This window comes from Helobdella robusta, assembly GCF_000326865.2.
Source record: "Helobdella robusta unplaced genomic scaffold HELROscaffold_5, whole genome shotgun sequence".
In the NCBI taxonomy this organism is placed as follows: domain Eukaryota; kingdom Metazoa; phylum Annelida; class Clitellata; order Rhynchobdellida; family Glossiphoniidae; genus Helobdella; species Helobdella robusta.
The window spans coordinates 6,959,858-6,985,748 of NW_008705254.1; the positions used below are offsets into that span (position 1 = coordinate 6,959,858).

The 25,891-nt window shown below is 30.8% G+C and overlaps 4 protein-coding genes across 4 annotated transcripts in view; 2 read left to right on the plus strand and 2 right to left on the minus strand.

Moving 5' to 3' along the window:
- Positions 1-13,264, minus strand: part of HELRODRAFT_67527 (hypothetical protein) — a gene marked incomplete at both ends in the record, with an annotated part of 27,301 nt that extends 14,037 nt beyond the window's left edge. The window contains 3 exons of the mRNA XM_009026857.1: positions 12,520-12,607; positions 12,709-12,841; positions 13,187-13,264. Coding sequence (XP_009025105.1) covers positions 12,520-12,607; positions 12,709-12,841; positions 13,187-13,264 — 299 coding nt within the window. The remainder of the gene's footprint in view (positions 1-12,519; positions 12,608-12,708; positions 12,842-13,186) is intronic.
- Positions 13,265-14,710: 1,446 nt separating this feature from the next.
- HELRODRAFT_67753 (hypothetical protein) lies at positions 14,711-14,911 on the plus strand (the record flags this gene model as incomplete). The annotated part of the gene is made up of 1 exon (XM_009026882.1): positions 14,711-14,911. A coding segment is annotated over one exon (201 nt), but the record flags the coding sequence as incomplete, so codon positions are not given.
- Positions 14,912-20,197: 5,286 nt separating this feature from the next.
- On the plus strand, positions 20,198-21,121 carry HELRODRAFT_163879 (hypothetical protein; the record flags this gene model as incomplete). Its single annotated transcript, XM_009027624.1, has 2 exons — positions 20,198-20,669; positions 20,787-21,121. 2 exons carry the CDS (start codon positions 20,198-20,200, stop codon positions 21,119-21,121), a joined length of 807 nt encoding a protein of 268 aa, XP_009025872.1.
- A 918-nt stretch (positions 21,122-22,039) lies between these two features.
- HELRODRAFT_163880 (hypothetical protein) lies at positions 22,040-25,652 on the minus strand (the record flags this gene model as incomplete). Its single annotated transcript, XM_009027625.1, has 3 exons — positions 22,040-22,304; positions 24,737-24,989; positions 25,397-25,652. The coding sequence occupies 3 exons, from the start codon at positions 25,650-25,652 to the stop codon at positions 22,040-22,042; spliced, it is 774 nt and encodes a 257-aa protein (XP_009025873.1).
- Between the last annotated feature and the right edge of the window lie 239 nt (positions 25,653-25,891).

The following is a 25,891-nucleotide window of genomic DNA, read 5'->3' on the forward strand; positions in this document are numbered from 1 at the left end:
TACTCTTAACTCTTTGCTAAACTAACTTTACTTCAATCCACTCTATTATAACACTTTATTCTTAATAAATAAATAGGAAACCAAATTTCTATAATTTATCCCTGATATATATATATATATATATATATATATATATATATATATATATATTTACAATATTCTTTAAAGAGAACTCCGTGAGAAAAAAACTTTAGTGAGAAAAATCGAAAAAACGAACTACAAACATATTAACGCCAAACATTCGGTAGAATTTATAGAATATTGTAAAAATTATGGTCTATTACCAACATATATATATTAAATATGGTTATCGTGGCTATTGTATTGTTTGTTTTCGCTCTGCTAGAGATTCTCGATTTTCGGAGTTTTAGTGTTGATTTTGTTTCTGAAAATTGGACATATTATTGCAATTAAATTCTAGATACTGTTTTAATTTAATTCAATATTTAAAGTTGCGTATTTTTGGCATTTGAATCGAATTTTCATAGAGTTTATTTAGTCACGTGTTAATTGCAGTGTACAGTTTTGTTCCACCTGTTATTATGAATACACGTCAAAATCCAGGTAAGAAAGACGGTGTACTTACGTTGAAACAGCTTCAATGTTTTCAGTGTAAGTGCACGGCTAATGTTGATTCGATGTCTGACGAGGTTTATTCAGTTGTACGTTTAAACGGTAACATTAAATGGTTCTGTGATAAAAAACGTTTGTGACATGAAACTGTTATCTAAATCTATTGATGACATAAAAGTTACGTTCAATGAAAAGTTAGACAAACTCAACGATGTTAATGCTTCAATTAAGACTAAATTGGAAGAAACTGATTTGGGGCTGTTGAATAAATCGATTGATGAAATCAGTAAATCACTTGATGAAAAAGTTAATGCCATCAGTGCCAACCACGTCGCTATAAAATCGCAGCTGGACTCGATTGAGTGCACATCGGGAAAAAAGTTAAATCAAGAGATAAGCGGCCTCAAGTCTGAAATGATGAGATCTTTTGCTAGTGTGGTCAGCACTGAAGTGAAACAGAGCAAGACATGAAAGCTCTAAATTTAAATAAAATGGATACAACTGATCGCCTAATTTGGCGCAAAAAGTTGATGGTAAAAAAAAACAACGTCCTACCTCGGGAAACCGGGTCTCTGGACGCAAAACGAAAATTGATTGATTGATCACTGTAATGAAACTGTGATCTGAGTAGATTTCAATTTGATAGATTTTGCAGTCCAATACCTGAAAATTCGATGATGTAACCACTAAATCCAATGTTCCTCCATGAGAATGAGTTGGTTCATTTACATAATTTACCAGCTGATAATTTTCAAAAATATTTTTTAAAGCACCAGCGTGTGGATCACCGTTTTTTCAACATGTATTTTGAGATCACTTAGTAGTACTATCTGAGAATTTAATATAGTAAAATTATCCATGATGGCTGTTAGTTCGTCAAAAAACAACGCAGATAGTTGAACTGAGCCGAGCCGATACATGGCAAGCAGAACAAAATCCTGACGACCAAGAGCCAACTTGACAGCCAATGTCTCAAACGTAGTAACCACCGGCAAGTAAATTATTTTATACTTGAAGGAAGAGCCGAAAAATACTATTAGTCCCACATGAAAAGGATCATTTACTCTTAGAGCATCCACAAAACGATAACCCGGAGACATAGATAATGCAACAAAAAGGTTGTCAGAAGATCCATGCCACGTTTCCGTTACATTTTATTTAGACACTATCGATTTAGCAAGCCCAGTTTTAATCTGACCACATTTTTATTACTATCATTAAAACTCCCAACACCACCACTTTTCAAACTGCTATCAATAACATTATTATCACCACCAGGAAAATCATTATTATTAACAGCGTTAATACGATCGTCAATTAAATTACCATTATCAATATTAGAAACACCAGCATTTAATAAATTTTCATTACTAGCACCTCCATCATCCAGCAGCAGATTGCCATCCTCTATAACCTTGTCACCACTACTTTCAAGCTCAATCAGCAAAGGTCTGTTTACATCTTAATTTTTTCGACCCAGTCTAATAACCTTCACAACATCTTTATCGCAAATCGTATTATCAGTAAAACGATTAAACACCTTGAACACAATATCGTTATCATTGTCACCCTTTGGCAGTTGAAACAACATAATGTTTAATTCCTTGCTCTTGGCATCTGAAACCTCCACCAATGTTTCCTTAATCTTTTTGACTTCTGCACTGACGACATCAATCTTCTTTTTGAACTTACACCCAACAACACCAGTCAATGTTGATTCAATCTCCTTTTTAAACGTCATCTCCCGGTCTTCGCCATTCAATTAGCTGTTTTCAATTGCTCTAAGTCTTCACTCATTTGACAGCTTCCATTTCAGATTTTATATCAATATTTAGTTCTCTTATACTGTTAATTTTAACAAGTAACTCACTGGCTGTTGCCAGAACATCAGAACCCGAAACTTAAAATTTATATAATAGTTTCAAGAAAAAAAATAGCGATTATTAATATATTAATTTGAATTGCATAGCTGTATCGCATAGCTGTTCATTGAATCGCATAGCTGTTCAAATTTTTAAGACATTGAACAGCAGAAAAAAATCAACTGTAAGTGTAAAACAATTTGATGTAAATCCACAATGATAACACGGCAATGATTGAGTTGAATGAGCACTTTCTTTTAAGAGTCCTTCTACTTTTAGCTGCTGTACGTGTTTTATCCACAATAACAGAATAGTATATACAAACTGCAAATTAATAAGTTGAAACACACCTGTGTTGAACACGTGGTATTGCTAAACAACTTTTGTTTAAATAAATGACAGTTTGACTTCAAATAACTAATTTAAGAGTCGATTTAATTACAAAGATGTAATTATTATATTATTCCGAAACAGGCATACGCAGTTAAACGAAATTTGTACCGAAATTCGAAAATTAAGAGTTTTAAAAGCTCAAAATTCAAATCGTCAAAAAGTATACATACATATATATTTCTTTTTAATTTATTAATTTCCGAGAAATTAGACATTTTATTGTTTTTTTTAAATTTTTATTATATAAATTTGCAAATAGCTACAAAATTTAAAAAAAAAACAATAAAATGTCTAATTTCTCGGAAATTAATAAATTAAAAAGAAATATGAAAAAGTTGAACAATGTTGAAAGTAGTGTTGAATTTTTGAAATGTTGCGTTAACAATAGTCTGTTACCAAAATATACATATATATACATACATATTCTTTTACAGCTGCTAGCTGTTGGTCAATTGTTTTTTGCTGTTGATTTTTGGCGTTTTTCGAGTCGTATTTGAGTATTTTCATTTAATTTTTGGACGTACTATTCACTTTAATCCAGAGAATTCAATTTTTCGGTTAATATCGATATTTTAGAGGTTTTTGTTAATTTTTTAAGTTGAATTAATTTTCATTTTTTGGTATATTCGTTTTAAGCTGCGTTGTACGATATTCAGGTTGTTGGTGATTGGACAATTGCTAGCATGCCAAATGCTAATGATAGAGTGTGCACTTGTTGTAAAAATGAAATTAAAAGAACTGAAAAAGAAATACAATGCAGTTCATGCAAATTTCATGTGCACACAAAGTGTGTAAACATATCTGATTCCTATTTACCTGTGTTTAAAATGAAACATGTAAAATTTTATTGCGATGGCTGTCTGGAAATTTTCGTAAATTTTGACAATGCTATAGTAAATGTTGGTAGACATTTTTTAAAATCTGCAGTTGAAATTGCTACTTTTTCTGAGTCAAACAAACAGCTGAGGTAAATAACATAAAAAAGTTGTTGAATAATTTGGGAAAAGATGGTGTGGCCGTCGGTCCTGAGTTTGCCAAAGAAATGGATATAATGAAAAAGGAGTTGAAGGTGAGCTTTGCTGATGTTGTTAAAGGTGAATTTAAAAATGAAATAAAATCCGTCAATACCGAGGTCATGAATGTAAGTAGAAAATTAGATGAAGAGAGTGAGCGGAAAAGGAGAGAAAATAATATATTAGTATTTGGTCTTAAGGAACAAGGTACAATAGTTGAGGAAAAAAATGTTGTATTAAAAATATGTAAAGAATTGTCATGTGATTTAATTGAAAATACTAATGATTTCAAAATAAGTAGACTGGGAATAAAAGGTGAGTCACCACGGTGACTCAACCTATGTTGGTTGCTGTCAGAAATAGCAATACCAAAACTGCCATCATGAAAAATTTGTTCAAAATCAAATCATTTGATTCTGATTTGAATAAAATTATAATTAGACATGATTTGACACCCCAGCAAAGATTGACGTTGAAAAAAATGATTGATAAGGCAAAGGAAAAACAGGCGAATGACCATACGGGTTTTTTATACAGGGTCAGGGAAGAGCTGGGGGAATGGAGAATAGTAAAATTCAAAAAGATGGAGTTAACTTAGAAGGTGTAAAATCATATAAATATAGTGTTGGGTTGGTTAATAATGGGGTTAAATTTGGGTTATTAAATATTAGGTCAATTATTACTAAATGGGGGGATGTATATCAATTATTAATTGAGGGTCTGGATATTTTTGTTATCGTTGAATCTTGGCATGGTTCCTCTGATTATATATCGGTGAAAATGTCAATGCCACCTGGATATATGTTTGTTGATTATTTAAGAGTAAATGATCCATACCATGGGGGGTTAATAATTTTTTTTCGAAATTGTTACAAATTTGAAAAAATAAATGTTTCTGTTTTTTCATCATTTGAGGCACTTTGACAATTGATAAAGTTAAAATACTTTTTTTGGCGATGTATCGGCCTGGCTCTGTAATGATATCTTCATTATTTTTTGAGGAATTGTCTTCAATATTAGAATTTGTAACATCACTATGTGATAAGGCAATTTTATTGGGTGATCTCAATATACATGTTGAGAAAAGTGATTGTGGTCACACTATCTACCTTAATAATTTATTTGATTTGTTTCTAATGCGTAATGTCATAAATGAGCCTACGCATAATTTAGGAGGTATACTAGACCTCATCGTGTCTATTTATCAAATGTCGGTTAATGATATCAAGATATATCCGAGTGGGATACACTCGGATCATAGTTTGATAACGGCGTGTTTGCCTATATCACGTCCGTTTTCTCGAAAGATGAAAAAATCAGTGCGCTCTTGGAAACGAATTGATAAAAATAAATTGATTTCATTAATTCAAGAATCACTAATTGTTAAATATTGTGATATTATTGATGCAAATGAAGCTGCTGAGCTATTTAATAATGAATTATTAAAAATTGCTAATGCTGTTGCACCGATTCATATTGTTGAAACAAAAATTGTGGCGACTGCACCTTGGTATGATGGTGAGTGTCGTAAGATGGGGTGTGATTGTCGAAGGGCAGAAAGAAAATATAAATTACATTATAGAATGGGGGACAACAAATTGTGGGTTGATTCATTAAGATTAAAAAACAACTATTTCAGGGAGAAAAAAGAAAATTATTGGAAAAAATTGGTTGATGAAAATGGTAATGATCCTAAAAAGTTATGGAGAATTTTAAATAAAATTTTATGTAAAGAGTCATCAAATAATTGTACTATGACCCATACAGCTAACGATTTTGTTGAATTTTTCATTAAAAAAATTGAAGGGATAAAAAACAATATATCTGTAGCTGGAGAGCCTACTATAAAGTGTTGACATAAAATTTTGTGAATTTTCGCGGGTATCGCAGTCTGAAGTTAGAACCTTTGTAATTAGTTCTCCGTCAACCTCTTGTATGATTGATTGTATGCCTGTTAATATTTTTAAACAATATATAGATTATTTTTTGCCCTATTTTACGGAATTAATTAATTTGTGTCTGTCAACAGGCACATTTCCAGCTGTTTATAGACATGCAATTATTATTCCTCTTCCGAAGCATGCGTCTTTAGACATGAATGAACTTAAAAGTTTTCCACCTGTCTCGAATTTAACTTTTATTTCGAAGGTTTTAGAAAGAATTGTTCATAAACAATTTCTAAAGTATTTAAATGATAATAATTTTTTGCCGAATAATCAATCTGGTTTCAGACGCTTTCATTCGACGGAGACGGCCTTGTTACAGGCATTGTCGGAACTCTTTGAAGCTTCTGATCGCAATCAGGTCTCTCTTCTGAATCTACTTGATATGAGTGCCGCATTTGACTGTGTGAATCATGATACACTGTTAAGTCAATTATGTCTAAGTTACGGTGTCTGTGACTTAGCTTTGAAATTTTTCAAATCTTATTTGTGCAAACGTACCCAACAGGTTTATTTTAATAATTCTTGGTCAAATACAGTTGATGTTTTGTCTGGGGTTCCCCGGGGGTCTGTTTTAGGCCCGCTTCTTTTTACGTTATATACAGCCGATATTATGTATCTCATTGATGAACTTTCTTTAAAAGGTTTTTCTTATGCAGATGATGTTCAGATAATTGCAAGTGCGGCGACTAGGGAGCTAGATTTTTTGATTGAAAGAATGTTGGATTGTTTGGGTGCACTGGATGGGTTTGAATGGTATAAAATTGAATCGGGAAAAAACTCAGCTGGTACCAGTTGGAACTTGGCAGCAAACCTCTAGGATTAACGTTGATTTTGTGAAAATAAGTGACATGATTATTGTTTTTGGAGAAATGGCTACAGTTTTGGGTTTTAAAATAGATAAAAATCTATGTATGGGTGAACATATAGAGGTTTTTGTAAAATCTTGTTCATTTCAATTGCGGCAATTGAATCGAATTAAAAAGAGTTTGAACAGATCAACCATGGTTACTCTGATTCATTCGTTCATACATTCTAGATTGGACTGTTGTAATAGTTTGTTTTAGAATGTTTCGAAACATGAGATTGCTAAGTTGCAGATGGTTCAGAATAGAGCTGCAAGAATTGTTGTTGGTGCTAATCGTGTTGAACATATTAAAGGTTAAAAGGTTAAAGGTTAATCTCTCTATTGCGTTAGCTTCAGAGGTTTCAACGACAAACACACACAGCGTATATGAATACGCGTGCAAACCACGCATCATACACATTGCATATGATAGGCGGAGATCTCTTTGTATTCGAACCCAGTCATTGCAATAGCAAGACCAGGCGCCTTTAACCATTGAGCCATCACGCCGCCCACTCTTGTCGGAATTGCATTGGTTGCCGGTAAACAAAAGAATTGTTTTTAAAGTCTGTGTTTTGGTTTATAGATGCTTAAACGGATTGACTCCGCAATATCTGTCCGAAATGTTGATTGACAGATCATCGATTTCTTTAAAAACTGGCCTACGATCAGATCGGGAAAATTTGTTAGTGGTCCCGGTTACTAAATTAAAGATTGCATCACGTAGTTTTGCAGTTTATGGACCAAGGCATTGGAATGAACTTCCATATTTTTTGCGCCGGTCTGGTCTGACACTTCCCAAGTTCAAAAGTCAATTGAAGAAATATCTTTTTTCCTTGTAGAAAATTGCCATAGTTGTAAAGCGCCTATGAGAATGTTTTTAATAGGCGCTATATAAATGATCATATAATAATAATATTAATAATAATAATAATAATGTTTTTGTACTGTGCGGTTGATGAAATTTTCTCTGTTATTTTTCGTAATTTTTTATAGTTTTTTGGGCGGTTTTTGAATTAAAATTTATATAATAGTTTCAAGGAAAAAAAATAGTGATTATTAATATATTAATTTGTTTTAAAATTTATGTATTTAATTGTAAAAATTAAACAAATTATTTAAACAGTTATAAGGTTAAATTACAGTACAGTTTATAGCACCTGTTTATTGTATGCGCTTAACTTGTGGAGTTAAATTACTGTCTTAAAAATTGACTTATACAATTAGTTTAGTTGAACACGATTTATTCTTAAGTGAATTTAAAAGTTGTTTTAAACATTGTATTGTTGACGTTGGTCACTTAGGGTTACGGCATTATGGGTGCCAAAGTCAAAAAAAATACCACCAAATCTACCAAAGAAAATCCAAATTTGATTCTACAAGCTATCAAGGAAAATTCAAATTTGACTCTACGATGTTTCCATTGTGATGCCTGGTTTCCCTTCCGGCTGGAGTGACTGAGGAGAATTACGACTTTATCAAAACAGTCAACAACATAAAATTTTTTGCGACGCTTTTTTGACTAAAATGCCCGTGGAGAAACAGTTTTTAAAAAAGTTTGAAAGTCACAGTTCAGAGATAAGAGAAGAAATAAAAAAATTGAATGATGTGAATAAAACAATCGTATCTGAGGTTGCTGCAATTAGAGCCACTATTGATAAAAACGAGAACAAACTTACGCAGATAGATACATCTGGTTCTAAGCTTTCTGGTGAGATCGCCAACTTAAAGTCTGAATTGGGTAGATCATTTGCCAGTGTTGTTAGTGGCGAAATGGAAAAAAGCGTTCAATCAATTAATCAAGACGTGAAAATTGTTCAGAAAAAGTTTCAGGATGTCGTGGATAATAAGGAAAGAGAATCTAATGTAATAATATTCAGATTGAAGAAGGGACCAGATGACAAAGCAAGAGTTTGCCAAATAATCGATCATTTGACTGAAAATATGCGGGGAAAAAAATATTCTGAAACTGATGAGGCTGGGCAAAAAAATGACAGCGTTATTAGACCAATTTTGATTAAATTTAATAATATTGAAGCAAAGTCACATGTTTTCAACGGCATCAGAAAAATGAAGTCACTGAACGATGATTTGGCCTGTGCTAGATCAAGCCATGATCTCAGTATCGATCAAAGAGCTGTACTTAAAAAGTTGCTCAACGAAGCCAGGGTGGCGGAGGAGGGATACAATAAAGGTTTTTTTATATCGGGTGAGAGGGGAGGTGGGAAGATGGAAAATAGTGCGGTTTCGAAAGGAGAAATAATTGATTTGGCAAATGGTAGGCGTGGTTTTATATATGGTTTAATTGGGTTGGTTAAAAATCATTTTTGTGTTTTGTGGAAAAATGGTATTGATGGTAAAATTCAAAATAAAATGGGGATTGGGTTGTTGAATGTGCGGTCAATTTCGTCTAATGTAAATGGTGTTCTTGGTTTGATATGTGATGGGCTAGATGTCTTGGTGCTCACTGAAACTTGGCATGGTACGGCTGGTAATAATTCTGTTCGGTTGGCTATGCCGCCCGGGTTTTGGTATGTTGATTATGTTAAGCAGCACGATCCAGATCATGGTGGCTTGATTGTATATTTCCGTAAAGATTTTGGTTATAAAAAGTTTGTCTTACCAATATTTGCCACGTTTGAGGCTATTGCTATTCGATTTTCAATCAATGGGTATCAGTTTATTTTGCCTGCTGTTTACAGACCTAGCTCGATGCAGATTTCTTTATTGTTTTTTGATGAACTGGTATCCGTTTGCTTTAAAACCAAACTGACAGTCAGATCATGGAGAAATGCGAATGAAAATAAGATTATTCAAACAATTGCAAATTCTCCAATATCTGGTCCATGCAAAAGTGAAAATGTTGAAAATGAATTAAAATTGTTCAATAACGAATTAAAAAGCATTGTTGACCGATGTGTGCCTCTGCGAGTGATTTACAAGAAATTTGATAGCAATGTTTATTGGTTTGATAGTGATTGCTTACGGGCCAAACCGATATTCCAGAAAGCTTGAGAGACTGTACAAAAGAAAAATTGGGTTGGTTCATTGAAAGCAAAATATAAATTATATTCAGATAAACGCACTGGGTATTGGAACAATTTGATCAGAACTTGTAGCAGCCAGAGGGGCAGGAGGCGAATTATTAATAAAATTCTATGCAATAATCGACTTATCGATTAATAAACTTATCGGATGCAAATGTCAGTCATACAGCTTGTAATTTTATGAAATTTTTTACAGATAAAGTTGCAAAAATTATTCATTCTGTTAAGTCATCAGGTGTTTCGACTTCGTTATCAGAAGATAGACAATCACCAACCGCTGCGTTTGAATCATTTCCTGAAATCACTGAGAATGATCTCTTGGTATCATGCCACTTGATATCAGGTTCACTTGATATCATGCCAACACACATTTTTAAAAAGTATTTGAAGTACTTTATTATTTTAACAAGTTTCATAAATCTTTGCTTGCGGAAGGCATTTCCAGACTATTTCAAGCATGCCACAGTTATTCCGATTCTAAGAAAAAGTAGGTTGTGATGATGGGGAGATTGGAAACTACAGACCAATTTCTAATTTGCCATTTGTCTTAAAAGTAATGGAGCGTGTTGTCATGAAGTTTCTACTAAACCACTTGACTAATAATAATCTTATGCCAAAATATCAGTCTGGATATCGTGAGTTCCATTCCACTGAAACAGCTTTGTTGTATGTTTCATCAAGTTTGTTTGCTGCAACTGAAGTTCAAATAATATCGGTGATATCATTACTTCATATGTCATCAGCATTCGATTGTGTGGATCCTGAAATACTTTTAAAGAGATTGCAGTGCAGTAATGGTGTTCTTGGAGTTGTCCATGACTGGTTCAGGTCATATCTTAAGAATCGTACACAACGGGTTGCATTTAAAAACACAGTGTCAAATGTATCATTGGTCTTATCAGGGGTGCCTCAAGGATCTGTGCTGGGACCCATCCTGTTTCTGCTTTATACATCGGATATAATAAAAATAATTAGTTCCAACGGAATCGTTTGTCATGCTTTTACGGATGACATCCAGGTGCTGATCACCAGTTCTCCAGATTCATTTGCAGACGAAGTGAACAGATTCAGCAGATGTATGTCAGATATTGGCTGTTGGATGTCAGATAATTCATTAAAGTTAAATCAATGTAAGACTCAGTTCCTCCCGGTTGGGACATGGCAACAGTTATCAAGGATGAATATCACTCAATCAAAGTAGGAGATGTAAATATATCTTTCAGTAAAACAGCTTCTAATTTGGTGGTGTTGCTGGATGATAGACTGTCCATGAAAAACCATATCAAGATGATTTCAGTTTCCAGCATTGCTCAGCTAAGAAATTTATACCGAGTTAGACATTTGCTGGATAGATCAGCATTGGAAAATCTGGTCCATGCGTTTGTATCATCACGGCTGGATTACTCAACAGTCTGTTTTATAACTTGCCTTATAGATCAATTGCCATTCTTCAGTCGGTTCTAAATAGGGCCGCAAAACTTGTAACTAGAAAATTGAACTTTAATCATGTAACGCCAATATTGAATGAACTTCACTGGTTAAAGATTGAGAAAAGAATAATTTTAAAAATTGCAGTGACTGTGTTCAAATCCATGAATGGAATGTCACCGGCTTACATCTCAGATAAATTTTCCACGAAGGCATCTGCATCATGTTTTCATCTGAGATCAGATAATATGAATATTTTGGCGGTTCCAGCTAGGCATCTACGAATAAGTGTAAGAGATATTGCAATTGAGGGTCCGACGGTTTGGAATGACCTACCGATTTCATTAAGAAGACCTGGAATTAATTTTGTGACATTTGAAAAAAAATTAAAAACATATTTATTTTCTGGTGATAAACATTAAATTTGAATATTTTAATTTATGTTGATCATCACGCACAGATATTTTGTTTGTTTCACTTTTTGATGGCGCCCTGGAAGTATTTAATTTGCGCTATATAAATATTTCTAAATAAATAAATACAAAATAAAATATATATATATATATACACACACACACATATATATATATATATATATACACATATATATATATAACTTTATCTTTTATTTGTTCAATTGGTTTATATATTATTTACTGTTTGTTTGTCTATGGTTAGAAAATAAAAAATAAAATTTGACTCTCAGATTCCAACATTATGTAGACTGTAAATATTCTATAAATTTTTCACCCAGCTAACAGAATATGAAATAACTTTCATCTTATTTGTTAACATCAAGATCCAAACATTTTTTATTTAGGATACCACATTGCTAGTTGTATATCATTTTGCAATGGAGAAATTTCAGTTGTTACCAAACAGTTTTCATTTTTTCAGGCAGACACAATTCATTTTTTTTCGTAGTTGAATCTCGAAACAAAATATATGGATCTTCAAATGTTATATTCATTATAAATCATTCTCGAAATATAGAGGTACATTTGAAGTACAAGTACAACTCACTGGGAATGAATATGATCTTATTTGGCAACATCAAGGCCCAAACATTTTTTATTTAGGATATCACATTGCTGGTTGTATATCATTTTGCAGTGGAAAAATTTCGGTTGTTACCAAAAAAATTTCATTTTTGCAGACAGACACAATTCATATTAGTTTTTTTTTGTAGTTGAATCTCGAAACAAAATATATGGATCTTCAAATGTTATACATTCTCAAAATATAGAGGTACTAGTACATTACACTAAGTACAAGTACAACTCACTGGGAATGAATATGATTTATGAAAAGAATGAAGAACATGAAATCGGAAAATAAATGGTAAAGATAAGAGGAAGATAACTTGTGATAAAGATAAATGTTTGAAAAACGAAGATGGCGATGAAAGCACACCTGTAAATAGTCTTGGTGTATGGATAAGCATTCCATGCTTCTTCTTCCACTATTAATGCTGACTTTGGTAAAATGCTGCGAAACCAACCTGCAAAATTATCAGCATTAACTTAATCATCATCATCACCGCACATCCAAAATCATCATCATCCATATAATTATCACCACCGCTTTAAATGTCATCATCACCTGGTAGATGACTTCCAATGTGGTACAACTTGTGTGTGTACTGCCCACTACCTCCTGGACCACCCTCATAAGGATCATTTACCAAAATTTCAACTCCACTCTCAGAACCACTACTCTCCACTCGACTCTTTTTCTGTTGAATAGATCGTTTCTTATTATATCATAAACGGTGGAGAGAGTAAGTTTTGTTGGTCAATATTTTAAAGCAGTGGAACATTCATACTTGCTATTTATGGCTTTACAATAAACTTTGTAATGCACTGAACTATTTTATATGCAAAATTATAATTTAATTTTGATTCAACAGAATAACTTTAGAAAGTCTCATATTAATGATCTGAATATCTTCAAAGGTTACCCCACCACAACTTATCATTCATTTCGCTTTTAAACCCAGATGATAAAAATGATAAACTAATTATTTAGCAAGATGTTGTATCAAAAACTGATCAACAATAAATATCAAATTTTAAGAGACCTGTATCATGTACAACTGAGCAATCCTATACTCCTCAACAGACATTGGAAGGCATATTCTATATTCTTTTATCAACATCTTGCAGGTTTTATTTTATATCCTGCGTAAGTAAATAAATTTATAATACAGAAAACTGGTAAAATTAAAAATCATCATTGCAGTATTAAGCAAATTTATTTTTCAATATCTTTTGATTTGATGATCATTACTTCACTATTACTTTACCAAAAAATTAATATAAATTAAATTTTTTTAAATAAAACAACACAATTGCAAAATCCATTTTATTGTCTGAGCCTGGAGACTTAGTAGATTAAATTAAAAAAGTGTTTGATTGAACTATCAATGAAAATATGTAAATAAAATATTAAAAACTTGCTGAAAAAATGTTTATGGCACCATTTATTAAAAAAAAGTTGATTTTATTTTATATAGGATATTTTATCAATCAATCATATATTTTTCTTATTATATTATGAAAACAATGGTATAGATTTTTGTAATTAATATAATAATTAATGCACCATTATTATAAAATTTATGATACAGATTACATTACGTTTCTATAAGTTTATATGTTTATATTTTAAATTAAATAATATTAAATATCAAAATATGAAATTAAGTACTAAACAATTAATAATCTATTAGCACCTCCATCAATTTATTAATTAATTAATAAACATTAATTTAATAATCTCTACTCTACATTTTCATCAACCTTCTACAAATAATTAATTAAATTAACAAGATATGATTTATGAGTTTATGATGAAAACTCATTCTTTGGTTTTTATTATGATTGTCAACACAGCATAACATAACTTCATCTCAAAGTTTAAACATTTTTTTAAGAAAAAGATTTGCTGTACACAGTTTGAAACCTCTCACCCAGTAGGTTAGTATTAGTTCATTTCATAGTTGCTTCAAATTCACACTTGACTACAAATCTATGAAATAAAATGTTTATTAAAATTTTTTAATTATAAAAACTATTTCATTTTACATTCTCATTGAAAATCGTGAAAAAAAGATTGAATCGTAAATAATTATAGAAAATTGTAAGTTGCTGGATCATAAAAGAGATCAATTAATAAATTATTTCGGTTCACATTTTTAAAAAAACTTTGACAACGATTCTGAATATACAGTGTTGATCAACCGACCTTTTTATTATGAACGATGAGATCGTGATAAAGAAAGAAGTTTCAAGTTATTAAGAAAAATTATTAATTTTAAATGTTTAACAGTTTAATAACTTAAACTTTAACTCATTAACATAGTCACAAAATATATCGTAGTTTATTAACACGAAACTACGGCCTAGAACTCACTCATTCTCCCCCCTCATTCACTCATTCACTCACTCATTTACCCACACACTCATTTATTTATTTATAATTTTAGCAAAGAGCCCATTCGTTCAAGATTTAAAAATTGCATTTTATATAATAAATATATTACTGCATATACATAAGCACAGCCATTCAGATCTATAAAAAATGCTCAAAGTTTAATATATGAAACTACAGACCTATCTCTTTAACATCGGTATCTTGCAAAGTAATTGAACCAAATGTCAAAGATAAATTAATGGATCATTTTCAAAGTAACTATCTTTTCTTTGAAAAGCAGTTTGAATTCCTCCCAGGCAGATCTATTGTTACACAACTTTTATATTTTCTTAATAATGTCACAAAAGCAATGAATCTAAGGAAGAAGTAAATGTTATATACACTGATATTAAAAAAGTCTTTGACACCATATCTCACAACAAACTGATATCAAAATTGTCAAAATTCCGTGGTTAACACAAACATTATTTAGTGGATCATAAGATTCTTGACCAAATTAAAAATTCGGGGTAAAAAGTGGAGATGCATTATCACTGCCAGCTAAAATCACTAGCGGAGTGCCTTAAGGCAGCGTGCTAGGTCCACTCCTATTTATTATAAGTCAATGATGTTGCAGATGTTTATGAAAATATTCTACTTTTTGCAGATGACACCAAACTCTTCAAACTCTATTCAGACTGAAGAAAACTGTCGCTCATTGCAGAAGACCTTAGAAGATAGATGTATGTAAATGATTCTTAAGATGTGGGTTAAAAGTAAACGCTTCTAAGTGTTTCGCATTAAAAATTAGAGGTCAAAAGCAGTTCTCAACATATGGTTTAATGAAACAAGGAGGAGTAGAGATTCACCTAATTGAAGCAGAAAAAACTATAAATTTTAGTATACTTATAAACTTTAAGCTGATTGTCATCGATTATGTTTTTTTAGTCTGCTAGAAATAGAAAAGTAAACAGAATGGTTGTTTTGCTAAAACGTAATTTCAAAAATGCACCTATAGCAGCTTTTTCGTTTTTTATGAATCTATGGTTGGGTCAATTCTGGAATATTAGAAAATACCAAATTTAACACTTAGAAAAAGTTCATTAAAAATCATCCAGAATAGCATTCCAATGCAGAGGATTAAAATACGAGGATAGTTTAAAGCTTCTAGGGTGGTCTTCTCTGGTTTACAGACGCAAAAGAGAAACATGATGTCAATTTATCAATTGCTTAATGGACTGCTAGATGTCGATATCAAACTAAACTACGGATCTACCATGACAACAAGAGGAAATGGTATAAAGTTGATAAGTGGATTTGTAGAAAAAATGTCAGAAATACTGTTTTACCAACAAAATAGTAAATGACTGAAATGGCCTACTTCAAAATATGGTCAAATCAGCCAACGTTACTAGCTTTAAGATAGCCTTAGATAAATTTTGTTATAGTGAATTTTATATCTGGAAGTAAAGATGTCAAACCAAAAGATGTAAAGTTAAACGGAACATTTTAAACCAAACATTTTAATAAATTTAATTATTTATTCTTAAAAACTGTTTACATTATGGTGCCTGCGCTGTTAATTTATTCTATTTTATATATTATAATTAATATATATAGACAATATATTATAAATTATAAATAATATATATATAGATAATTGCAAACCTTATTTTTTAATGAAATTTGTTAACAAATAACAGTCAATTAGAAATCAACCTTCCCCTAATTGTGGCGATCGGGGAGGAAATTTGATCACTTATACCCCACTTCGAACGATTTGCATTGGCTAACAGTTTGGAAACAATTAGGTATTCAAGGGTGCTAGTCATGTTTACAAGGGTGTAAATAAACTTTTGCCGAAAATTGTTTCTGCACAATGTCAGAATTTATGATGCAATGGTGTAATGTTTAAGGTGCCTGGCGTCGTTGATGTAGTGTCCGGATTCGAATGTGAAGAAATCCCTGCTTATCACAGGCAAAAGTGTGTTATGCGTTGATTTACGTGTAGAATCAGATCTTTTTATAAGAAACTGATATATAACGAAAATTTCTATATAACGAATTTTTAACGTCCGCTAGAATTTTACATGTAAAACTGTTTCTATAAAACAAAAATAATTTTTCTATAACGAACACAATGTATAAAAGTTAAAAAACAATATCCGACAACTTAAAAATAAATTGTTAAGCATAGTAAACTGCTTGTTACATTTTTTAATTATTGTTTTTCGTATTATGTTTTTTGCAATACGTTATACTTTGCTGTATACATATAATATTATGTTTTTTCTCATATTTTTTGCAATTATACAATGTATTATTACTTTTTGTTGTAAAAATAAACGGCTAAAAGGTGGTTTTTCATGAATATATTGCTTACCTTTCAGGTAATATAGAAGTTTTTCAGAACAAATTCTATATAACGAAATTTCTATATAGCGAATTTATTTCCAGGAACCATTAAGTCCGTTGTACAGGTTCGACTGCATTTACACACACTCTGTGTTTGTTGTAATAAGAATGCGCTTGCCATGGCGCTATATAAAATTACATTATTGTTATTATTATTAACAGACCCTCTAACTTGATTGGTTTTTGGTAGACGGGGACTTGACGTTGTTGGTCCGGTTTCCATTTTGCAAAATTTTGAACGAATTATAAAACTTATCGTGATGGCTCAACGGTTAAAAGCTGTTGCAGTGACTGGGTTCAAATACAAAGAGATCCCCGCCTACCATATGCAATATGTATGATGCGTGGTTTTCACGAGTACCTATTCATATAAGCTGTTTGTGTTTGTCATTGAAATCTCTGAAGCAAGCGCAAAAAAGAGAGAGTAACCTTTAACCTTTATCATTTTTGAGACATATGAGATGAGATCATGTTAACTGTTACTTCATTACGTTTTTGAAAATTTTTAAAAAAGCGCAAGCGTGGTACAAATATACATAATTATTATTAATAATATCATTTAGAAATTTGGCAGCCGTAACAATCAGTTTGACGTTAAGCTATCGACTAGCTGAAAAGGAAAATAGTGGCTTAATCTTAATGTTTATGATAATATATCTTGTTGATACAACCATTTACTTAATTTAATTAATTTGTTGTACTTATTCAAATTAGATTATATTTATTACAGTTATATTTATTTAAAAAAATCTGTAAATGCAGGATTATAATTTTGCACCTTCGTTCATAATTTTTCTGTTTTTGTATTTATGCATGTATAAACCTTCATACGTATATCATATAGTTATGCTTTACACGTTAACGAAGTGCATGCAATCAATGCGTACCTTCATGCAAGACCGTGCGTATGTCTATTTTTCTTCAACGTGTATAAACCTGGCACACGTTATTATATAGGTCGGTCATTAACTAAGTTTCGAATTAACGAATTGTATACAGTATTAACATAATTAAAATCCCGTGATTATAAAACCCTACAGTAAGTTTTTTTTGTTAGAATAAATTAGACAGTCTTAATAATTTTGTTAATAATTCCGACTCATTTAAAATAAATTTAAACATGCATGCATCGATTTTTTTAAAATTCAGTTGTAAAAGAAAAATTTTACCAACTCGAAATAAAAGTTAATTCACTTTTAGTCAAAGCATGATCAAAAAAGTAAACTTACAACTTATGAACAATTTTGCTGGCGGTGGTTTTTTAATTTTTACGATGGTCATCTGTTTTAAATATTCTCTTGGTGAGAACTGAAATTAAATAATGATCAGTTTAAAAACTTATTATGGTGTCCATAAACAGTTACGAATAAAAAGATATTTTACTATCTCGAAAGTATTATTTCACCTAGATGATCAACCTTATCAAAAAAATCATACAAAAGCACCAAATAATCTTGCTGATAAAGTTCGTATGAAACAGAATCGTAAGGAGGCCAAAAGACAAGAAAGAATAACCAACCAGCAGCTTAAATTGATAAAAAAGCAATCAGTTAGTAGAAAATTAAATTTTGATTTAAAAAGAAAATTATCTACTTATTAATTTGAATAAAAAAATTAAATTTTATTATTTTTGTCTCTATAATAGTTTTCTTTTTTTCTTCAAATATTTTTTTTCAATTTTTATAAAGTATAAAAGATAGATTAAATAATAATTATTTTTAATTATATATCTCAGTGTTTCCCAACCTTTTTTATTTTATGCTATGCCCCACCAAATTCTGAAAAAAATTCTTTAAAAATTATGAAATATATATCACAGTTTCATTGACAAAAACCAGCATCGTTTCATTGATTTACAGATCAAGTTAAAAGGAAGAATTCAATTGAAAACTGAAATAAAAATATAAATAATTGTTTAACTTCTAGTTCTAATTTTTATTTAATCGTTAAATTTAATCATTAAATTTTAAAGAGATCTCTGAACTTGAAAGAAAGGTTTTTCTCCAGAACAATTTGTAACCACCATACTGCGAAATAATCTCAAAATTGATTCCACATTAGGAAATGCTGATTGAACACAATCATTAAATATTATTTTATATAAATCCTGATGTGTCAAACTGTTACTTTCATCTGAACCATAGGCTAGACTACATTTCACGTATTCATTAAAATGTCTCACTCCTCCTATAAGACTCTAGCCTTCAGAATATGCTTGCCATAGAGCAGAGACTATTTAACAAATCTCTATAGCAATCAATTTTGTTAAAAATGAAAACGTTTCAACAGCATTATTGTACACCAAAGCTCTCTGTGTAAGATTTGCTTCCAATGCATCTTTAACTGGTACATATGTTAATGTTTTGATTCTGAACCTGTTTCTTGCCTCAGGGTTATACATAATGTCACCTTCATTATTTTTGGTATGCCTTACTCTATGTCTGCTTTTTTGTAATCAATATCAGGCAATTTTTTTGCTTTATTTTCAAATTGGTCGAACATTTTACTTGAGCTTTTGACAAAAGCCAAAAGTGAAGCACATAATTTTTTTACTTACATCTAGATCTAGACTAATTTTAGGATTGTTTATTAAATAAATAATAACTACTAACGATTTTTCACTAATATAATGACAATTTCGAATGTTTCCAACAAAATATCAATCAATCAATCTTCGTTTTGCGTCCAGAGACCCGGTTTCCCTAGGTAGGACGAAATAAATAACTAAAATAATAAACAACTTCGAACGTATCAAACAGAATAACTAATTAATAACTATAATAAAAAATTATTTTTGAATGATGACCAATTATTTTTGAATGATGACAAATTCAGCACCTGAACAAACCACTGAAGAAAAAAAACCCAACTACAAACCAACAAGCTTAAAAGAACCAAAGAATCCTAGAACCTCCACACTTATTTATAAAAAACTTTTCCATACACTTAACCTTATAAGATTATCCAAGAACCAATTCAGTCTCAAACATATTGACCATACTCGCCTTCTAGCATGCACATATAACCAATTCACCAGAGAGTCATACAATATTACACCAACATGTACACACAACCAATTCAACATTCAATCATACAATATTTTACCAGCATACGCTACACACAAATCTCACTATATCACTACTTTGATGTAAGTTGTGTATTATTACGTTGAGTTAATCAACAGCATTCATACAATATATATATATATATATATATATATATATATATATATATATATAGATACATACATGATCTTTGGAAAATGGCGGAAGGAATAATTGTCGAGGTTAAAAGCGATAAAAAATACGTAATTGACACGTTATTGTGTTATATTTGGCACGTTCGAAACCATATAAATGAAAAGGAAATGAAAACTTCTCTTTGCGAATTTTTTGAAGTTGACGACGTAAAAAAAAGTGCAAAGTTTTTGCATCATGAATCCAGCACATTATCGCTCAGCCTGCCGGAGATTTCCGAAGACGTTAACAAAAATAAAATGTGGGACGAATTTCTTAGTATATGTCGGTTAATTTTTGAAACTAAAGTCGAAGACAAATTTCCCTGTTTTCTCGCTGATGACTTGTGGAAAGTTACTAATTGTGACAATAGATTTGAGAAATTGTCAGCTGAACAGGTGAGGTTGCAAAAAAGTGTTATTCAAAATAGTTCGGCCGTTCTGGAATTTCTTGAAGAGCATGGCAATATACTGAGTGATATCCAAAAAAAGGTGAACAGTATCGTGTGCAGTGATGTATGCGCTGATGGAGATTCAGATGCTGAGACATCAGTCGCTAAAAATTTGTCTGACATTGCTGAAGAAGGTAACAATGATAATTGAAATTTTATAACAGTCAGACGCAAGAAAAGAAGAAACATTTTACTATCAACTAATACAAGTCCATGTTGTCATGCAATATCAAAGACCACTGTTGAACCTCATAGGCCTACGCAATATAAAATATCAGCTAGTAAAATTGTATATCGGAAAAAATTTTATCACATTGGTAATGTTTCAAAGACTTGTGCATCCAATGTTGTTGACCACCTTGAGTCAATTGATGTTAAAGTTTTGTCTTGCTACCCTGTATTCAAGAGGAGAGATGACAAAATAAAACTTGATGAAACCCGCCCTTCTACGTCATTCCGGTTGTGTGTAGATGAGAAGTATGCGGAAATAGTTGAATGATCAAGTTCTTGGCCTGATTATGTTCAGGTTAGGAATTGGGTTTTCAATAACAACAGCAAAAGTAGCAGCACCAGAAATGCCGATGTCAATGTCAGGACATGTTCTGACGTGAAACGATGATATGGAACTAGTGTCATGTTTTATTTGCAAACTTTAAATTTATGATTTGTTAATTTGACTTAATTTTTTTTTTCATTTACCCGCTTTTTTTTATATTATGCAAATATACATTGTATATTCGTTTAATGTACATTGTGGATAAACTGTTGACTTTTGACAATCATTTCTTTAATTAATTGTTACTGGATTTTGAGAGTGCCTGTACAAATGCATTAAATTATGTATATATATATATATATATATATATATATATATATATATATATATATATATATATATATATATATATATATATATATATATATATATATATATATATATATAAGGGTTTTGATTATAATTTAGGATTTAAACAAACAAATGTGTTGCTTCTGAAAACAAAGATTTTATTTTGTTAAATGTTAAAAAAAATCATTATTGGAGAAAAAAACTCACCTGAAAACAAAGAAACGACATTTAAAGTTTATTATTTCACAAATTATAATCAGTCACAAAATATATTTAATTAAACTTTACTTTTAGGTTTTCTTTTAACCTATCAACAAAAAACCCCAGACAAAAAATTCGCAGTGTATTATCAATCGCGCAAAGCGCGACAAAATCAAAATTAAAGAAATATAGTTTCTTTACATCTACCCTCCCAAGAAAGAAAATTCACATGAGGGATTTTCTGCCAGAATCACGCTTTTATCTATTTTTCTTCATTTGTATCCTCCTCAACTTCATCTTTTGTTATCTGTACTGGAATTAATTTTGAAATATGAAATAAGTTTGACTCTGTTTTCCTGTGTCCTATATCTATCTCATAAATGGTATCTGATTTTTTTTTTCTATTTTATATGGTCCTATTCGTAGTTCTTCTAGTTTTTTTCGATTTAATTTATTCCCATTTTCGACATAAACCATATCTCCAACTTTAAATTCTCTATTTTTTCTTTTTGCATCATAGCACATTTTGTTATAGTAGTGTGATTTCAGAGTATTATTAAGAGCTCTTTCTTTATCTCTGATCCAGTCACTGTGTATACAGTCTTCACTTAGCTCTTTGGTAAGATTGTAGCATCTGTCCCATAAAACAAATAGCATGGTGCGTAACCAGTTATTGAATGAATAGTTTGATTATATTTTTCTACACATTGATGTGCTATTGTAGTCCAAGCTTTTTTTTTTCACTTTCATTTATTTTGCATCTTATCTTGTTCACTAGTGTTTGATTTAACCTTTCATTTATGCCATTTGAAAAAGGCGCATTCACAGCTGTAAATATCATCGTTATTTGGTTTTCACTAAGAAAGTGCTTGAATTCTTTGGAATTTATTCCAGGGTATTGATCGCTGAGGAGTGTTTTAATGTTTTGTATTTCTGTGACCTTATTTATTAGTTTTATAAAATCATGTGCATTCTGGGTCTTTGATGTTATAATAAATGCGTACCTAGTGAAGAGATCTACTAGAAGGTGTAGGTATTTCTTGGTTGATCTTGAACTACCAAAACCGCCAATTGTGTCTATTGATATTATTTCAAGAGGTCTTGTGGCCGGCCCTAGATATGACATTAATCCGTATTTGTCTTGTCCTCTTGTTTTGTTCTTTATGCAAATTTCACAGCTCTTACAAACATCTTTTATATTTTTTGTTAAATTCTTTGATACATATATTGAACTAACAGTCTTTAGCATTTGTCCAATTCCAATGTGACATAAATCCTCGTGTATTCGTTTTATAAGCTTAATACTGAATTTTTCTGTTAATATTATTTTATCTTTGTTTCTTATTTTTTTGTAGTATACATTATGTTTTTCAATTATTTTGTTTTTGTTTTTTTGTATTTCTTCATTTTTATTCTGATCTATCATAATATCCTCCAACGTAATTAAATTCACTACTTTTAATTGATCTTCTATATTTTCTTCTGGTTCCAACACGGGGTTTCGGCTTAAACAATCTGCTTCTAAATTTTTTCTTCCTGGGGAATATTTGATTTTGAAGTCATACTGTGAAAGGTAATAAGTGAGGTCACCCAGCTCTTCATCTGTTCTTGCTCTCAAATTCATGTTCTCCAAAGGTTTGTGATCTGAGTAAACTGTAAATGATTTTCCTATTAACCAGTATTGCCAATGTCTCAGTGCTTCTCTGATGGCCAAACATTCTAAATATATAGCTTTTTTCTTTTTTTGTGCTTCATTAAGCTTTTTTGAAAAATAGGCTACTGGTTTTTCTTTACCATCTGTTTGTACCTGTTTCAAAATTGCACCAACGCCCTCCAATGACGCATCGGTATAGATGTTAATTGGTAGATTTTGATCATATATTTCTAGTATCGGCTGTGAACATAAGAGACTCTTTACTTTGTCAAAGGCTTGCTGACATTCTTCAGACCAAACAAATTTCTGATTTTTCCGAAGTAAGTTATGTAGAGAATCTAGTATAATTGCACTTCTTGGTATGTATTCGTGATAAAAATTTATTTTTCCTAAAAATTGTCTAACGTTCCTTTGGGTTTTAGGTATTGGGAAATTTTTTATTGAAATTAGGTTGTCCTTCATTGGTTGTATCGAATTGTTTTGAATAATATGTCCTAAGTATTTGATAGAATTTGATGCAAATGTACATTTTTTTAAATTTTAAGCGAAATCCTTCTGTTTGAATTGCTTCTAGCAACTGTTTCAAGTGTTTTATGTGTTCTTCGAAAGATTTTGAAAATACCAAGATGTCATCAATATAATTAACAGTAAATTCAGTAAGTTTATATTTTCTAAGTATATTACTCAATATTCTTTGGAATATTGCTGGTGCTGTCTTCAGACCGAACGGTAGACAAGTCCATTGGAAGTGTCCTTCTTGTGTTACAAATCCTGTCTTCTTTCTGTCTTCTACTCTAAGTGGTATAGACCAAAAAGCGGAGTTTATGTCTAGACTTGTGAAATAGTTGCAATTCCTTGTCTTTATCATTAGGTCATCAATTAACGGGAATGGTTGAGCCTGTGGTACTACAATTTTATTTAAATCTCTAAAGTCTATACATAGTCTTGACTTTTTATTTTCTTCTTTCTTAAATGCTAAAGTTATTGGTGCTGCAAATGGACTATAGGACTCCTCTATTAGCTTATTATCTAATAATTTTGATATTTGTTCTGCTATTTCTTTTTTGTCTTTTATAGTGCATCTATAAGGCCTCTTGCTGCAGTATTTATCTAATAACAAATCTATTCTTGCTTCATATCTTTTAACTGTTCCTACGTCATACTTGTCCTTGGCAAAAACTGATTTATATCGTTGTATTAGCTTATTAATCTCTTTCCTTTTTGTTTCATCTAAATGGTTTACTTTTATTTCAAATTCTTTTTCTTTAATATGTTCGTTAAAATTTATTTTATATTCCTTTTCATATTTGTTAACCTCGTTTTCTCTCTTGATTATTCTTTCTTCTTTTTTAATATTTTCTTGTTGAAAATATAGTTTTTGAGTAATTTTTAACTTTTCATTTTGTACTAACTTGTATGTTTTTATCATGTCTAATCCTATTAAAAAATCATATCTGAAATGCGCATCATTGATAATGTAAACATCTACTTTTTCTTCTATTTCGAAAATTTTAATTTTTAGCTTCGTCAAACCAAAAGTTTTTTTAACACCATTAATTGTAACTAAATTTTGTTCATTTACATTATTATTCTCGTTTTTTAATTTTAGTAATTTTGAATTAATTAGAGAAACATTCGAACCTGAATCATACACTCCATATATCTCTAATTTAGAATTTATTATGAGTTTGACTTTAATTAATGGTGTTACTATTAGTTTTTTTGTTTTGTTTCATTTAACTCTGCTTCAATCACTGAATTGTTGACATGTTTTATATATCTTCTATCAAATTTATTATTATCTCTCATTTTAAACCAACATGCAGCCTCTGGATGGTAGCGTATACCTTTATTTAACCGTTCACATATTTTGCATGCAGTACGTTCCTCAATTTTGTTATATATCTTCTGGTTTTCGTATCTCGTGTAGGTTCCATTCTTATTTTTATTCATCAAATGTTCATACTTTCTTACTTCATTGAATAAGTCTACTGTATCTTCCATTCATTGTCTATTTATCTTTTCTAGAACAAAGCCTGGCAATCCAGCTGCAATTAGATCCACTAGAGTACCTGTATCTATTGATGTTCTCATGTCCAGTAAAAGTTTTTCTTTTTTTATAGCATAATCCACCAATGAACCATCCTTGTACTTAAATAACAACGCATAAGTCACTTGGTTCCAGCCTTGATTTGCAAATGATTCACAGAATTTATTTTTCCATATAGACCACTCTGAGTTTAGTGTTAATTTTATAATCATAGAACTATACCAATCAGCGCAACTTTTGTCCATGAATAGTCTGAGTATCTCAATTTTTTTTCTCATCTTCCGTAATATCGAAACGTAAACATTCTTTTTCAAAAACATCAATCCACTGGCTTGGGTTAGTATTTTTACTTGTAAATCTTTCAATTATAAACTTTTCTGCAATATATTTCAGGTTCTGTTTTTTTAAATCTTGTGAGCTTTCAATAAATTTTGTAAATAATTTTTCCAATGAATCTGTATTTTTTCCTAAATTACCAGATGCTTGCTTTTGTTCAATCTCTTCGAGATATGATCTC